The 18,299-nt window shown below is 40.9% G+C and overlaps 1 protein-coding gene across 1 annotated transcript in view; it reads right to left on the bottom strand.

Moving 5' to 3' along the window:
* The window catches only part of ACSF2 (acyl-CoA synthetase family member 2), a 69,934-nt gene that overhangs the window by 45,084 nt on the left and 6,551 nt on the right, over positions 1–18,299 (bottom strand). Inside the window, exons 2-8 of the mRNA XM_020815218.3 lie at positions 8,068–8,263; positions 6,746–6,874; positions 5,615–5,668; positions 3,210–3,328; positions 2,510–2,672; positions 1,753–1,848; positions 487–635 (exon numbers count right to left, since the gene is read on the bottom strand). Coding sequence (XP_020670877.3) covers positions 487–635; positions 1,753–1,848; positions 2,510–2,672; positions 3,210–3,328; positions 5,615–5,668; positions 6,746–6,874; positions 8,068–8,263 — 906 coding nt within the window. The remainder of the gene's footprint in view (positions 1–486; positions 636–1,752; positions 1,849–2,509; positions 2,673–3,209; positions 3,329–5,614; positions 5,669–6,745; positions 6,875–8,067; positions 8,264–18,299) is intronic.

Here is an 18,299-nt window from a genome sequence, read left to right as displayed (position 1 = left end):
TTTGTCCGTAGACAGTGCGACTAGACACGGAACACTGTTACCTTCCCACCATGGCGGTACCTATTTACCTACTCGCATCTACATGCTTTTGAACTGCTAGGTTGGCAGTAGTTGGGACAAGCGACGGGAGCTCACTCCGTCATGTGGATTCAATCTTATGACTGCTGGTCTTCTGATCCTGTAGCACAGAGGTTTCTGCGGTTTAACCTGCAGCACCACCACATCCCACGTTCTAGGGTTTACCTCCTATGAAATACTCCAAAGTGGTTTATCTGTCCCTTCTTTTGGGAGGCATTCTGAGTCTGTACAGCTTGCCCAAGGCCACACAGGCTGTCTCTTCTCCCAGGAAGCATAGTGCAGTATCAAACCTCTGGCTCTGCAACCAGCTCTAAATCACTGACCTACCCAACACTGGAACACAATTGAATGTTCATAGAAACGTTCTTGAGACAAAAACAAAGCAAGACCAAGCCCCAAAACTCTTACTTTTCCTGGTCCAGTGCTTTCAATGTGGCTTTTGCATCAAAGCTGAGATTTGGGAACACAAGAGAGACACCATGGACTGCCATCACCACACAGCCTGCCACAGACCCCAAGCAGTGGTAGAGAGGGACAGGGAGACAACAGCGAGCATCCTAGAATCAAGACAAAAGGAAGATGGGAGTAAGCCCAGTCCTAGCTTTAACCATTTTCACAGTCCTTTCAAACAGGCCAAGTGAATGACAACTGTAGGTTGGGAGCGGGGCAGAATCAGAACTGCATGTATGAGGCTTTGTGGGGAGGGGATATCAGAAATGTGCCACGTCAAAAGGCTACATTTCTTTGATTTCTAAAAGACCAGGTAATATTAAAAGATGATCCTTAGGCAAGAATGTATATGCAAAAAAATAATAATAATAATAACCAGAATTAGACTAGACTGGTTATAAGTAATGTAGTAACCTGTGATAAGTTATTTTCGGGTAACAAATACTGCAAAAAGTTATAGGAAGTTACTTTCTTGGTATAACAAATGATATCTAGTTACTTTCAGATATTACTTTAAAGGACATTTTAAAGCACATGTAAATGCAATCTGTCAGAATTTTTTTCAGATTTTATGTCTGCCTTTTATCAAGTCTTACGTGGGAAAGGAAGTATTCTCTAGTTTGGCCTTTTGTATTTTTATACATATGTACAAGGTGACAGATTGTCTTTTCCCACCACAGGGGATCATAGTGTATTTCACTGTATTTATTTATTTGGCATGCTGGTAACAAAAATGCAGAGTGCCAATAATGTGTAATATAAAGAATTACTTCTACAAGGGCAGCAGCAATCACTATAATGGCAATCTGACTGTCCAGCATTAATTAGTAATGCCACACATTCCTTTTAAAGTGGAACATTCTGAGTTCTGTGCAGCACCTAGACTAGGTGTAGAAGTAGAAGGCATGACAATTTAGAACATGATAGCACATGCACATTCCTTTCTCTTTTCTTTTCATGTTAATTCCAAGTTACCAATTGTTCCATTTGTAGCAAAGCACCTGAAAATCTTCAGACACTGGCACTAAAAAGCGGGAAGGGGTGGTGATAATTCCACATTGCAACAACGCCCCCTCCCCCCATGCTGAAAGCACAGCTTTTTACATTTTGTGTGACTTGGAGGTAACAAAAAAAGAAAAGTCCTAATGCAAACATGTTGGAGATATCATTTTCCTCTTTACATTTGGTGCTTCTACTCTTAACCTATAGACAAACAAGACTTACCCCGTCATTGATCCGCAGCCTGGTACCAATTAGGTATGCATTATTAACAATGTTGCTATGAGAAAGTGTTGCTCCTTTGGGACTTCCTGTTGTTCCCTGAAGGAAAGAGAGAATTTATTTATTCACCAATTGTTTCTTTGGAAAATGTAAGAAAAATATAAGCAAGATCAATGGAGAGAGAAGGCCAAGGGGGTCTGGCAGAGAGAAAGAAAGAAAAAATTAAAGTGGATGGGACCTAGACTTTGCCTTCTCTGTTTTGTATTTATTGATCTCAAGGCAGTCATATATCCTGTTTTGCTGGCTAGATAGCTCAGTAAGTGAGATATCCGACTGTAGAACCAGAGGCTGGGATCCAATTCCCCACTGTGTGTCACAGGAAAAGAATCAGCCTGTGTAGTCTTGGGTGAACTGCACAGTCCCAGCGTGACTCTGAAGAAGGGAACAGTCAACCACTTCTGAGTATCCTTTACTTATAAAACCCTGAAGAGAGTTGCCATCAGACAGAACTGACTGGATAGCATGTAATTATTTTCATGTTGTTAGTTCATATACTGTCAAAATATTCCAGTTTTTGCACACCCAGAATATCGTTTTAAAAATAATCTATAGAAGAATAAATTCATCCAAATGTTGACGGATCTATTTTTGAGCATACAATTCTAAGCAAATCTATGGTTCTTTGATGAAAAGTATACTTGTTTCTCATCTTTATGATCTGTGTCCTTTAAATCTCAGAAAGTGCACATATGTTACCCACAGAAGTGAACTGGATGTTGATGGGTTCTTGGTTGTCTAGGGTCTTCCGTATGTCCTGTAACTGATTCTTGTGGCTGCTCTCTCCAGCCTGCATCAGATCATCCACGGAGAATGTTCCAGGCAGCTTGGAATCTGTGCTAATTACTATGGAAAGTTCTGGTAGCCTAGCACAAAGGAAGGTCTGGTTAATTAGGGCCAAGCAAGAGCCTGAACCAATGCAAAGGCATTTGATTCCATAAAAGGAGAAACCCCAGGGGTGATGGGAAAAATTAAAGATTTCACAAAAGAAATTCTGGGCTAACTCGTACTGACGTTTGTGTCATGTAGTCAATGGAAAATAATGCAAATCAGACCATCCCAATCCCAGAGCATTCCCTGCATTCTCTGTAAATGTACTCATGCCCTCTGTCTTAGGAAGACACAGGCAATGTATTCCTGTGTTATCTGCATTACTGACACCAACAGCTACAATGTTGTTGCAGGGAAATGTGGCAGATCTGAAGCAATCTTTAAAACCTTCATGTTTCCCCTGTGGCTTCCATCACTGTGATGGGAGATCTGGAAACCTTTGCCTCCTGTCTTTGCTATTCCTGTGAGTCACTGTGTGGGCTCTTATTTTAGCCATTTCCCCCCATAAAGCTGTGTAGGAACTATGCTTGCAAAAAGTTAGTATGCAAAGGTATAGTGTGGTGAACACTCACTTCTTGCTGTTTAATGCTCCAGGACTTGATTGTTCTAGTTCGGGGCAAACCAGCTTCAAGATCTCATAATATTTTTGTGTTTTAAACTGTGTAGGGAATACAAGTGCTTTGCAACCAACCTATAAACAGAAAGAGAAAGAAAGAGAAGGGAAAAATTGGGTTGCATGCCACATTTTGCAACGTTATACTACAGCATTCATTTTCTAAACCATAAGAAAAGGCGTGTACTCATTTTAAAATGACATGCTAATTACTTTATCTCTACGTCTAGCAATGTAACCTTCATGTATAATGACTAAGTGCTGGTCCAAACAAACTGGCCTGCATAAGATCATAGTACAGTATGCTATGAGAAAACAGGGACAACATGTCTTACTATATGCTCAGCAGAAACACTGCATGTTACTAAACAACTAAATTTCACTAAAACACTGTTTTCTTGTTTACATTTTTGATAGTACAATGCCTTTACGAGATGGATTGGCTCAACAAAGAATGTCACAGACTTCAGTCTACAAGAACTAAGCAGGGCTGTTAGGGACAGGGCCATTTGCAGGCGTATCCGAATGCAACAGCTTCTTTATACCTTTTCTTTTACTAGAGTTTCTTCCCCCTGGGAAATCAAAAGCTTCCATCTCCATCACATTCCTCGGGATGCAGATGGTGTAAGCCAATGTCCACCCCTCCCCTCCGTGCACTCCTGGTTCCGTCTCCAAGATAATAGCTACAGATGAGAGTTCAGGCACAGCAGAGGACTGCTTACAGTGCCTTTCCTGTAAGGCCGTCCCTGAAGAGGACCTTCTCCCCAGTAAGTATGCTCATATTGCACCCTGAAAGTCCAGTCCTATGCATGGCTGTTTGAAAATAAGGACCACTGAGTCTCATGTGGCTTCCTTAGGCAACTGCTAGTGAATCTGCAGCCAAAGATCAGACTGCATATATCTCCCAGTCTCTCATTTGTCACTAGAGAATCTACCTTGTGTAAATATTGAGGAAAACCTGCTTTGAGAAAGTAGTTGACAAGCTTGTGTGTCTTATATCCAATGGCATTTCTACTGGATTCTACATTCTACTGCTTTCCTAAAGATCCAGAATAGTGTGGTGGTACAGGATGTGGAAGTGACTGACAATCAATCTGACTGACTCAGTCACCATCCACAGCTTGTGCCACTTATGCTTCCTGTTTTTAAGCACTGCAATGCTCCAGAAAGCTATGTTGGCAGCCAAGTGTTAAATATGTGTTCTAAAGTTAGTAACACACACACACACACACAAACACACACCCCTTGTGGGACAGAGGGGTGGGGAAGATCTACATGAACAAACAAAATACATTCTGAAACCAAAACCGCAACCATGCAAAGTACAGGAAAGGCTTCTCTTATTGTTTCATAAACTTCTCTCATAGCAAGAAAAAATGACAGAGTGGATCTGTAACAAAGTACAGTAACATATATTGCAGCATTTTATCTCCCCACTTATGAGAAAGAGAAGCACAACAGACTTCTTAATCCTGTAGGGCTTAATATCATTCACAAAATGGTTTCAATCCCTCTTTGTTAAGGAATTGGAACTGGAATGACCTGTTCAGCTTCCCTGTAAAGTAATTATTTATGTTGTTCAGGAAACTCTGAGGCAAGCAACTGATTGCAGTGTGGACCCCAGAGTTTATTTTGGCTCTCCATATCACCTGCAGCATGACACGAACTCCTGCCCATGAGGAATGCCCATTTACTGATTGTATTTGTCGTAATAAACTTTGATGTGTGCTGCTCTGTTGTTTTTACACTCTAAGCAGCTGCTTCTCATTTTAATGTATCAAACAATAACATCAGTTCTTCATGAAGAAAATCTAGCAGTGGAAGTGGGGTGGGAAGCTTGGACCCTCCAAGTACTTTGACCTAAAACCTTCTACCACCCCCAGGCAGAGTTCCTGTTACCAATGATGACTAACAATAGTGTTCTTTTTTTGACTTACAGTATGGATCTTGTGGATCTTTAAAAGGCCAGAAAAAGGTAAGACGCTAATTAAAAGTGAATTGCTACTGATTAAAGCAGATTTTCGGGTGCATGCAACCTGTGCACAATGTGACAAAGTCACATGCACCCAGAAATCCCCAAAGAACGTCTTTAGTTAATAGCAATTTGTTGTTGATGTTGATCTCATCACCACTGCACAAGAAAAGATGTGCAACAGGATTTCAGCCATTGTTTCATGACTTTTCATCAGGAATTAAGCATGGGCAACTGAGATTGCTAAAACATGGCAGTAGTGGCAGAATTTATCTCTCAAGAGATAACGTTTTATCACCTTCTAACTGTGAAGTTGGCATCTCATATAGTTTGACCCTCAAAAATGCTGTGGATGGAATAAATCAGTGTTGTCTGAAGTAGGTCTTTCATACCTTCCTCAACACAAACTCCAGTTCTTGGTATTGATATGCTGGGTTCACAGATACCTAGAAATGGAAAGACATGGTAAGATCAATCAGACAGCCTATGTTCTAACCACCTATTATGAGTCACTGTAATACACTATGAGATATTAGATCTATGATTAGACATTAAGTCAGATCTAAAATGGCTGTTCCAGGACTTAGTGGAAGATACTAAGAGGTGATTCCTCATCCCTCTCTGCAGCCCCCTGCAATCTGCACAGACCTACAGTATAATAGCTCTGGAGAGGCCTCTGGCCCTCTGAATCAGCTTTCCAGAAGTTACCGGGAGAAGAGGAAAGGTAAGGATCACCTCACTCTCTTACTCCTTCGGTATGTACAGAGCACCACTGGGTGTGGATCTGAGCACAACCCAATGATAGTTTGTGCTGAGAGGTAAGATGTTTCAGGGAACAAAATAAATACAAAACAAGCCAAATGTTCCTGTTATGTATCTCCAGCTCTAAATGCTACCACCACAATCCCTCACAGTTTAGTGCTGAAGAAGAAGCTCCTCCAATTAGCAAACAGGTGCACTCATATCATGCTGCATATAAGGTGACCCACTTTTCCTGTTCTTCCATCTCTCTGCCCTTAACAACCCAACACAACTACCTTGTTTTACAAGGCAAACATTCTTGCCAATTTCACCTTACCTGTTTCTTAAAGAAGGAAAAAAACTGATAAAATGGAGGGGGTCTTAAAAAAAGCCTTCAAACATGTTTGGGGGTTAGTGACATAGACGTCAGTAGACCTGATAAAAAGGTAAAAGCAAAGTGTGCTGCTTATATACCATGCCATAGTGCTTAAATCACTCTCTGGGCATTTTACAAGTTAATTCTGCAGGCAACACATTGCCATGTTGGGCAATAATGAAAGCAAACATTTTTATGTTTCCATTCACTAAATGCAAAACTATTTTTCTGTCAAAAGCTAAATCAAATTATTTTCCAAGTCCTGAAATGGAGGGCACCTGTGTTGCAATCCTTACGTTACTTCCCAGGAAACCAAATATGGGGAAGCCTTAATTTAAAGTGGAGGGATCAAGAGCACCTCCCATTTGGAACATGTGCTCTGTATTTATAAAGAAGATGGTCTTACCAGGATGATTCCTGCCTGAGCGGTGGCAAACTGCATGAGGACCCACTCATACTTGTTGGGACCCCACATTCCAAGTCGATCACCCTTTTTCAAACCAAAAGCCAGAAGTCCAGCTGCTGCTTGTTCCACCTAAAATTTCCAGGAGACACTGTCTCAGAGGACTATAAAAGGACACACCAAAAGAGCCACGTGGACAGTATGGATGCCTATCCCAACACCTTTTTTTTTTTTGTTTGCTAAAACTAGTTCCACTGGTCCCTGATTTGGAGCATGGCTGTAACAACTACTAAAGGGATGATTGAGCCATTCTTACTCCATGCTGTGGCCTTAATCCAAATAACCCACTTCAAATTGCTATTAGCTACAAGGAGCAAAATACAAAGACCCCTAATTCGTCCCAGAGTGTTCTCCCCTCCATGGATTACATGAGCTTCTGGAGCAGAACTTGGAACAGGGCCAAAGCATGAAGCCGAAGAAGGACTGTACCCAAACTCTCCCAGTCCCACAGCCTTGCTTCAAACTGGACCCCAATGGAGCTGCTTTTAGCAGAAGCAGTAGGAAAAATATTCACTTCTCACTGGCATCATGTTTAATGGCATGAGTAAAATCAGTCTGAGAAAAAAATTATTTGCTCTTGTCAAGGTTAGCAAATTACTTTGCAAAATATTACGCAAGCAACAAGAAGCTCATAATAATTATTAAGCAAAAATAATGCCACCAACATTTAAAAAATGTTTTGACCCAAAAAACCCTAAACCACTTTAGCATTCTGTACCAAAAACTGTAATCCTTGGACACACTTAGTTGGGACTAATTCCCAATATACTTCGTGAGTTTAGCTCCTGAGTAAACAAGTGTGGAGAAAGCCTTTCTTTGATATTACTGAGCCATAGTTTTTAAAATGGTTTGTTTTTCACATTCATTTCTTTGTGAAATCAGTAACATAAATGCATGTTTTTTCAGGTATGTGCAGAATGGTTTCTCACCACAAGCAATTGGCCCTCAAAAAGGGAATTCTGAAAATGTCTTTTTGCACAGAGACAGCAGTTTTCCGACAGGCTAGAGCATTTATAACTTTTGTTTTAAAAATGCATTTGCTTGGTACTAAAAGAAATTTTTCATTCCAATCAGGGGGGGTTTAAGTATATGTTCTTCCCCTAAATTTTAACACACAATAAGTTAAAACATTTTCTACCGTAATTTACTTCAAAGAGTTTCTGAACTGAGTCCCGCCATTCTGTTCCTGTGGACTATTCTCATGGGATGACAAACTGTCCACCTTGGCAGTCTAGTTGCAGTAGTGAGTAAAATCAATCACCTACATCTTTTCTAAACTGGGCAAACGTCTTTCGAATCCCTTCTATAGGGAAGACCAGAGCTTCTCGGTCAGGATACCGGGAAGTGGTCTCTTCTAGGCACCGATCCAATGTTTTAGAGATGAGTGGTACGTCTGTCCCTCCATTGAGGTAGCTTCTGTTTGTGACAGGTGTGGCAGGCTGTGCATTAGCTTGTACAGTGCTGGAAAGAAAAGATACGGAAAACCAAAATGACAAAGGAAAACACCATTCATAGCTGGGAGCAGGTCAAGAGTTCAACTGTTTATACTGTATCTTACCTGTAACAATACAGCAGGAAGTCAACTCTGTATCACCACAAATAAGCCACGGCAAATATGGCAGCCTACACTTGCTTGCTACAGGTTATTAAAACCACTTCTGGGAGATATGAGCAACCTGCTCTCACTCCCCTTTTGTGTGCAGAAAAGGAACGGGTGACCGTCTCTTTGCAACCAGCATGTGCAAAGTAAGGAAATGTTGTCGCTGAGTCCACTATGTTTTTTTCTTTGCCTCTGTCCTAAGGCCAGCAGAAAATACAGCAATAATAAAAGCACAAATGCAGGCCAACATGAAACCTGTATCAAGAACTAGTTGCTCTTAAATTAAGACCTAAATAGACACACTCAGTTGACACTCAAGTTCCTGCTACTTCGATGCAAATCAAGGACTGCTGAAAAAATACAACAGTATTGTAGGGTAACAGAGATAGGCAGTGTGCTGGAGATGTCCCCCAGTATTACCTGATTCAATTTTTCATGTCCCTCTGTTTGGATCCCTTTCTACTGCAGTGGAAACCCAGTATGACAATCATCTGTCTACCAGGAAGAAGATACCCAGCCTAAATGGAGTAGGCTGCCCAAGAATGTGTTTTTGGAGGAAGAGAAGATGGAATCTTGATCTAACTGCTTTTCTTTCCAACACTCCTTACACTTTTATTTGCTCTGAACATAATTGGAGGAATTTTCATTTTTTAAACCATAATAATGCAGTGGGTGATGGTGCTTATACAAATACACTGGTGCTTTTTGGACACTGTCATTTCTCTCTTATGTGAGGAACTGAGATGCAGGACTAAAGACTTATAGGGCTGAAATAACACCAGGAAACTACAAAATGCATAGCTACTAACATGTTTCTAAATTTAGCTATCCCAGAACGTGAGAGGGCACTGATTTCTAGATACAAGATTATAGTAAAATCTAGTTCTAGCCTTCGTCTCAGAATTAAAGAGTTATATACGATTAAAAAGATTAACATTGCCTCCTCTCCCGGCAAGTTGGGAATCCTAATTATCTCAAGAAAAAAATAAGCTATTATATGCTGATGAATAGCAGCAGTCAACCAGATTTCATTCCTTTTGGGTTTGATCTGCTATTTTGCCTGTTCTTACATGACTGATATCTCTAGATTCTCTCTGAATTCCAAGCTGTACAGAAGGGGCCTCCAAACACATGTCTCCAAGTACTAACCCCACATTTCCCTGAGCTTCGGGGGGGGGGGGGGTTAATACAAAAGGCAGAGGCAGAAGCCTGACATGAGTTATCAGTGCAAGACTAGAAGGCAGCCCATCTAGGAGAAGGAAAACTCCGATTTCAAACCTCCACTGCCTTGTGGCTATATCCACTCATGGAAAAGGCTTCAGGAGTTAACCTAGAGGCAAAATCCGGAGCTGGAGTCCCGAAGGCAGCATGTGTCGTTCTGCCAACTCCTGCAACATTGCTGGAACCAGTTGTATTGGCTCTTGCCTTTCCATTGGACCATTTCAGCAATGTGGAGAGGGGGGATCTGCTGCTTGGGTAACAGCCTATCCTCCATATTACCTTACCCGGGCTTCATGCTCTGGAGAGGATACTCCTCGATTCAGAGCATGTTACCATAGTCTCTCGAGACTGAAGGATGCCTATGCTAGCTCACTCCACAACAAAAAGCCTCATCTAGAAGCACAGATAGGTGACAGGGATAACATGCCTCAACTAGGCCTCAGCAGAAGGACATGATGTGAGACACAAAGGAAAACTATGAAGTAGATAGCTGGGATGGCAGTGGCAAATCAATTGAGAAGGTGCAGCACTGTTTCGCTCAATCCTTCATTTTCACACATTAAAACATTTTTTTCTCATTATAAACACTAGAAATGGGACACAGTTTTAGTATCAACCTGGAAAACACAAAGATCTGGTATACATTATACAAATATTCAGAGATATGTACAGCCTTGTCGTTCTCTCCAAACATCAGCAGCCTTTCCTTCCTTCCTGTTAGTTATTTTGCTCAAAGATTTTTCAATGTTTCTTTTCTAAATTCATATTCAGTGGTTGAGAAAATTATCTGGTTAGCCAGTGGAACTGGACTCTACCTGTACACTGCATGCAGGCATTTTGTTTTTTATGTTTTATGGATGCCATATATGCCTTTATTCATTTATCACTGCCCTTCTTATTAAAATATAAAATAAAATTGTTTTAAAAATAAAAAATCAAGAACATGTTAGCAGAACACTTACAAAGCAGTTTGGGCATGTAGCATTATAGGCATTTGCTAACTGACACCTTTCACAGTTGACTTTTCTTGCAAACCTCCAGAAAGGAACTCAACCCTGGACAGGAAACTATATCATTTTTTTTAATTGGGGAGAATGTATTTCCAGATCAGCTCTGTCATTCTAAAAATATTATATTTTTGTCCATAAGTAACCTATAGCCTGAGTGGATTATTCCTACATTGAGCAGGATGTTGGACTTGATGGCCTTATAAGCCCCTTCCAACTTCACTATTCTATGATTCTATGGAGGGGCACTGCAAGCTTAGACCATGGTTGAACACCATCTCTGCCTATAAAAATAAAACTAAGGGGAGGACATTTCTCTCACAGTAAAGTTACACAGTAAAGGAGGGCCAAATATCATACATCCAGTCCTCCTATTTGTACAGTAGCAGAGATTATCCATTTTTATTGCAGTTCAAGTTAAGGATGTTACAATGGTGTTATGGCAGGATGACAATGATCAGGAGAAGAGGGAACAAACAGAGAAAGGTATAAACCAGTAGGCAAACGTTCAACAGGATTCAGTTTTATTATTTGGAAACTGCTGGGCAAGTTAAGTAAATAAGCCAGGGAAGAGTTTAAAAGAGAAAAATGTAGCAGAAATGCCTATAAACATGGAGGCTTACAACTGCAGGAAAGGTAATCTCAGTGATGGGAGAGAACAAGAAACTATGGCTTATTTGGACTGCTAGGACACTGGATCAGATAAATATGTTTTGAGAGGCCAGCAACCTGAGTCTCAGAATCACTACAGGTCATAGATAATGTTTGCTAAAATTAGCCAACTTACTGCTAAAACTAGAAAGGGTCTTTCTGTATCTTTCCTATTCCTCCCTCTTCCGACATTTTTACTTTTAGACTTAAAGGCACAGAACAATCTGCTCTTGCTTCATGACAGGGCTGCTTCCCATCTTATTCTTATCTCCTCATGATTTTAATACAAATGTACAGAAACAGTTAAAAATGATAGGATGCGTGTCTTTGTATGCCATGGGCAACTGTATAATAAATCTCCATGATGATCCAGAGCGTATCTTTGATTTGAGTATGACTTCACATGTTACAAAGGTGCACATCTTCTCCTTCGATTACTAAACCAGGACAGCTATAAAAATGAGAACAAGTCCTGACAACAGTTAGACTTTCACAAAAGTCTAACCTCTAACCAATTAACAGAAGGCAACAGAGGGTCTTATACAAGCACCTGTCCTGAAATTCGGAAAAGAGGAGAGTATGAAGATTTCCTGTGGTGGAAAATTGTTTGATATCAAAACGGAAGATCCAGCTCCTTGCTATAGATCTAACATATCAAACTGAGCAAATCTGAAGTAGATACTTCAAAAATAAGAAATAAAAGTAAAAGCCAACAGAAACAGGATTAAAATCCTGAATGCTATTTTTCAGTGTTATCATTAAGGGACAAAGAGAACTGTTGCAAGGACCGGTGCAAAGAAGTGGAAAAGAGCAACAAAAAAGGGCAAATGAGAACCCTCTTTCACAAGATACAAGAAATCAAAGGGAAATTTATGCTTATATTAGGGATACTGAAAGACCAACAGGGGAACATACTATCTTACCAGGATAAAATAAAGAGCAGGTGGAAACAAATGCTGAAGAACTATTCAGAAGAGATACAGGGATGACAGACCTCTTTGAAGAGGAATCATACAATGAGGAACCTGCAGTTTTAGAAGGTGAAGTGAAAGCTGCTATCAAAGCACTTGGAGGAAAGGAAGAGAAACTACGGGTCACATTGAAAAGATATGTTGACTACTAGAGTATATGAATTCTGAACAATCTGAGAAGATCAGTTTGTACTTTATAGACCAAAGCAAAGCCTTTGGTTGTGTGGATCCTAAGAAGCTATGGGTTGCTTTAAAGAAACGGTTGTACCTCAACAGTTGATTGTCCTGATGCTTAACCTACACTGTGAACAAGAAGCTACTGTTAGGACAGGAAATGGAAAAACAGAATAGTTCCCCAAATGTAAAGGAGTCAGACCAAGATGTATTTTATTGGTCTGTCTGTTAGATTTGTATGCAGAACATATAGTACAGAAAGCTGGATTAGATTCAGATCAAGGAGTCAGGAAAACTAGTGGAAGAAACATTGATAATTTCAGATATGAAGATAACACCATATTACTAGCAAAAAGCAGTAATACCTTGAAATAACTACCCCATGAAGGTGAAAGAACAAACTGAAAAAGCAGGACTGTAGTTAAGCATGAAGAAAACAGAAATTATAACTACAGAAAAACTATACAATTTTAACGCTGACAATTTAGAAATTGAAATTGTTAAAGGTTTTGTATATCTTGATTCAATCATCAATCCAAATGGAGACTGTGGCCAAGAAATCAGAACATTAGGACTTGAAAGGGCTACAATGAAGGAATTAGAAAAGATCATGTACTGGCTTCTAATACATAGCGCTAGGAGCCAAGGCCGAAACCGTCCATACTATTGTATTCCTGATTACTATGCATTGATGTTAAAGCTAGACAGTAAAGAACACCAAGAGGAAAAGAACTGATTCCTTTAAAATATGGTGCTGGAAGAGAACTGTATAGATTCCATGGACTACCAGAAAGACAAACAATTGGATCCTAGACCAAATCAAGCTTGAACTCTCTCTAAAAGCAAAAATGACAAAACTGAGGCTGTTGTACTTTGAGCACATTGTGAGACTCACTGGAAAATGATGCTAGCAAAAGCTGAAAGCAGCAGAAAGAGAGGAAGACTGAATGTGATGGGCTGAATCCATAAAAAAGCTACAGGTTTGAGTTTGCAGAACCTGAGCAGGGTTCTTAACATTATAATATTTTTGAGGTCACTCATTTACAGGGTTGCCATAAGTCAGAGACGACTTGATGGCACATAAAACAGCAACAAGAAAACCAAACAGAACTGGCAAAATCCAATTTTTCACCACCATTGCTGCTTCTTCTATCTCTCTTCAGGTAAACTGGACAACATCATTGCTGCTTTGACCATTTTTGTTCATTAAATTGACATGCTCCCTAGGGGCAAACAGCTCCATAAACAACAGGCTCTTCTGTTGAAATGAATATTTCAGGATCATCTGCCATTTAAAAAGAAGCATACATTCTTCTGTCAAAAAATGAATGGAAGCTGTTGCTATATTTTCACTCCTTCTATGTCTGGAATTTTGTTGTTCGCAGTCATCATCATCATCATCATCATCATCATCTTAGAACTGCAGAGCTGAAAGGGACCCTGTGGTTCATTGAGTCCAGTCCCTGTCAAGGAGGAACAGTGGGGAATTGAACTCTCAACCTCTGGCTCCACAGCCAAATACCTAAACTACTGAGCTATCCAGAAGTTCAAACAGGTCTAGGAATAGCCAGGGGTCCCAGAAAACTTTGCAAACCATGATAATGGTTTGCAAAGATGCAGAGGAAAAGGGAAGGCTGGGGTAAATAATGCAATTATTATTGTGATTACTTAAATTCCCTCCCCTTGTGGGGCACTCCAGGTAGCTAACCATTAAAAATTATAGAAGAGAAACTCTGATTTGTAACCAGCAGTCACAAATTCTCAAGCCACTGGTTATGTAAGAGGCTCAGCGACCTTCAAAGGCCAGGCCTAATCAAATATAAGTAGGCTGGCATTCCACTTCTTTGGAAGTCTCCATGGAAACTGAGACCAAAGGAACAAACAGTAACCGCCAATAGTTAGACTTCCCACAGTGACCAAACTTTTGCAGCAAGGAAGCTGTAAGAGAAGCTGGATTTCGAAGGAGATGTTTAAAACATGGGATGGGAGGTAGTTTTTCCTAATGAGGGGTCTTTTTTTAATGGAGGGGAAAAACATAAACAAAAATATATCCTACTTTCTCCGCTGTAGCATAACAAGCTGTGAAACACATCAGGGTTCTTGTAGTGTTAGCAACAGAACGGAGAGCATTTAAAAAGCTGAGAAAACCTGCTGAGTTATCCTTTCCTAAACAATTTTTAAAGGCATAAGAGTCTAGAGTAGGAAGTCTGCTTCAATCCAAAGATATATGTGGAATTGCTAACTTTACTCAGGGAACGCTCAGGGAAATAGCTCACATTTTTGACCGCTTGTGACATGGTCCACTGGGAGCTATTTCCCAATTATCATGTACAAGCACTCCAGCCTGACCCCAGTCCATGCCCAAGCTGGAACATTTTGGTCCAGCAGCGGGGCTACTCTTTTTTTTGGTGATGCACCTGAAGTGATTCCTGGATGGAAGTAAGAGTCACTTTAAGGGAGATTGCTTCTGACAAAGCCTATCAGGGGGAGGTATGGCACTGGCACAGTAGCGATCAAACCTAGAAGAACAGCAAACAGATGTTGGAAGGCTGTCCCCTGTTCTAGCTCTGCTGCCACCTGTTTGAACCTAGGTAACCAGCCTAGCCGACCTCCTTCTCTATCCCTGGTGTTGATAAATGCCAGGTCTGCCCACAACAAAACCCAACTCGTCCAGGACGTGATCCTGAATGAACAGGTAGGCCTGGCCTGTATAACTGAGATGTGGGTGGGTGCTGAGGATAGAGCTACTCTTTCCCTCATATGCCCATCCAGGTATGCCATCCAACACCAGGGCAGACCGGGTGGGTGGGGGGAAAAGTGGCCATTGTTTATAAGGACATTTTTGAGGCTGCTAGGTTCTCTGTGGTGGCAAGCCCAGGTCTAGAGGCCATCCACGTGTCGTTTGGGGCCAGCGGTGGCTTTGTGCTGGCATACTGCGCTCCCTGTGATCCAGTGCAGTACCTGCTGGAGCTGGCAGATTTCACCGACGCGGTGCAGTGGAGATTCCCCAGACTATTGGTTCTGGGGGACTTAAACATTCATGTGGAGGCTGAGGTTTCCAGTACAGTTCAAGAGTTCCTGGAAACCATGGCTTCCTTGGACTTGACCCAACAAGTTAGTGGTCCGATCCACGTGGGCGGCCACATGCTGGATCTGGTCTTAGCTGCCGAGCAGAGTGAGGGTGCTCCGATGGTGGCCAACTTGATATCGGCGCCTTTGTCATAGTCGGATCACCACCTAATTAAATGCAGTCTCACAGTGGCACTTCCCTCCCGCGGAGAGCTTGGACCCATTAAAATGATTCACCCCCCGCAGCTGAGGGCCATGAAGTGTAAGTGTAATTTTTTTTTATTTACGTTTCTGCTGTAAAGTCTTAAAATTGCATTGTTGTTTTTACTGTAAGCCGCCTAGAGTGGTCTAATATGATCAGATAGGCGGGATAGAAATAAAATAAATAAATAAATAAATAAATAAATAATCGGAGAAGGCTAGAGAGCATTTGGTGAAGGGACCTGACAGAAATTAATTTAAAAGCTGCCAGGATCATGTCTAACCTTTACCTAGCTAGGGTAAAGATTGCTAAAAGATCATTCTTCACTGACCGGATAAGCGAAGCTCACAACCAGCAGATGGAACTTTTCTGTATAGTTTGCGATCCATCCAGAGTTGGCCACAGTGATAAGCCTCCCACTAGTATTTCCTGTGACAAATTTGCAGCAGTCTAAAGTGGACGCCATCCTCTGGGACCTTGATCCCTTTTTACAGATAGTAGATCAAGTTGAGATGTCCAGTACATCGTCTTGTCCGGAGAGGTTAACCTGCTTTCAACCTGTGACATCCAATGAGGAGGACAGGGTGCTTGCGCGCTGTTGTACCACCTCCTCCTCCTTAGACCCTTGCCTGACTTGGCTCCTCAAAGAAGCCAAGCTGGTAACAACAGAATGGGCCACTGCAATAATTAATGGGTCTCTCCAGGAGGGCATAGTTCCCCCTGCCCTCAAGGAGACATTCATTAGGCCCGTTCAAAAGAAACCTATATTGGCAGCAGACGAAATTGATAATTATAGACCCGTCGCCAATGTTTCTTTCTTAAGTAAAGTGGCTGAACGCTCAGATGTCAAGGTTTCCCATCTGCTGAGGTCCTTTCCTAAGGCCTTCAGATCCCACTTACAGATATCCTTGTATTGCAGCTGTGATCTCCCTCTGGGGCACTTTCCCTGCACTAATTCTCCATACAGGAGATCTTTTGGCAAACCATTTATCATCACCCACAAGTTTATTTTATTTAATTCTATTTATTTTATTTAAACATTTATAGTCCTGGATAGCTCAGTGGTTTAGGTCTCTGGCTGAGGAGCCAAAGTTTGGGAGTTTGATTTCCCCATGGTGGCTCCTTGACAGGGGCTGGACTTGACAATCCATGGGGTCCCTTCCAGCTCTGCAGTCCTAAGATTACTAAGATTTTACAGACATCGTGCATTGTTTTCTGTCTTCCAGGCAATCATTATTCATCACTTAGCTATCTCCATTTCATCAATGCAATTAACACTTCTCTCTCTACCCATTTTTTGTGCACCCAAGTCAACTCTATCCTGAGATTACAAGGATTATGAAAACCTATCATACTGTACAAAGCTATGCAGAAATCATGTGTGTTGAAGGAGCACTTCTGAAGCCATTATTAGTACAGTTGAATTCATCAATACCCCATTAAAAATACTCTTAATCTCTTTAGTACTTCTTAACCAGACCCAGTCACAGAACTTATTTCTGACATACCACTGGGAAAACGAACACAATCCCATGCTCCTGTTGCTGCAGTAAACAGCTGCTGAAGGGATAAGTCACAAGATCTCTATTTGACACAGTATATAAATTACAGAACAGGTTTACTTATAAGTTTGATACAGCTATAACCTTTGCCCTACTATGGCTCCATATCCTGCTAATTTTCTGTGTCTCTTTCTTAACCATGCATGTTAACTCAGAAGTAGGACTTCTGAATTCAACAGGGTTTGCTTCCAGGTAAGTGTGCGTTGACCTGTGGCCTTTAAGGCTACAAGATCAAGGCACTTTTATAGCAATAATATTCACTTAATGTGCTGGATTAGGAAAAATGCTTATCAGTAAGAAGCTTTTCCTAACATTTATTTATTTATTTATTTATTTATTTATTTATTTATTTATTTATTTATTTATTTATTTATTTATTTATATCCCGCCCATCTGGTATATTCTACCACTCTGGGCGGCTGTAATAAAGGGAAGCTATAACATTAAGAATATACATGACTAGGCTACCATTAGCAAGAGCATTAGTCTTGGCTTCCTGTAACTCTGTGTGGAAAACTATTATGCATGACCTAATAGCAATTTGATGAAAGGAAGAGGTGATGTGTTCCGAGTCAGTAACTTCTAACTAATAATTTCTTCCCTGACGGACTACTGGTAGGCTAAAATATTTGGAAGTGCTGCCAAGTTATGCAGACTTAAGAAGGAGCCATAACAAAAGTGGTTGTAATGCATGGAGGAGAGATCTGGAATGGACTTTTGCAAAAGCAATGCTAGCCCCAGCTGATGTGGTTCCAAAAAGCCAAAAATCCTCAGTGAAAACGTACTGAAAGTAAATAGAGAGACTTCTATTTCATGTTATAAGAGGTTTTCACAGACTTACAATCAGCAGTGCATTTGCTCGTGCTTTACTTATCTTTTACACTTCTCCCTTGAACTGCACAGGTCTGAGCAGCGTGGATTTTGTTATACAAGGGGTTTTTAAAAAAATAAAAATAAATAATTCAATAAGTAAGTAAATGAATAAATAAATAAATATTGTGCCCATGGCCACCCAGAGTCCCATGGGTTCAGCTCCAAAG

The sequence above is a fragment of the Pogona vitticeps genome, chromosome 2 (genome assembly GCF_051106095.1).
Source record: "Pogona vitticeps strain Pit_001003342236 chromosome 2, PviZW2.1, whole genome shotgun sequence".
In the NCBI taxonomy this organism is placed as follows: domain Eukaryota; kingdom Metazoa; phylum Chordata; class Lepidosauria; order Squamata; family Agamidae; genus Pogona; species Pogona vitticeps.
The sequence above is the reverse complement of the archived record's forward strand: the minus strand, read 5'-3'. Positions and strand labels throughout refer to the sequence as shown.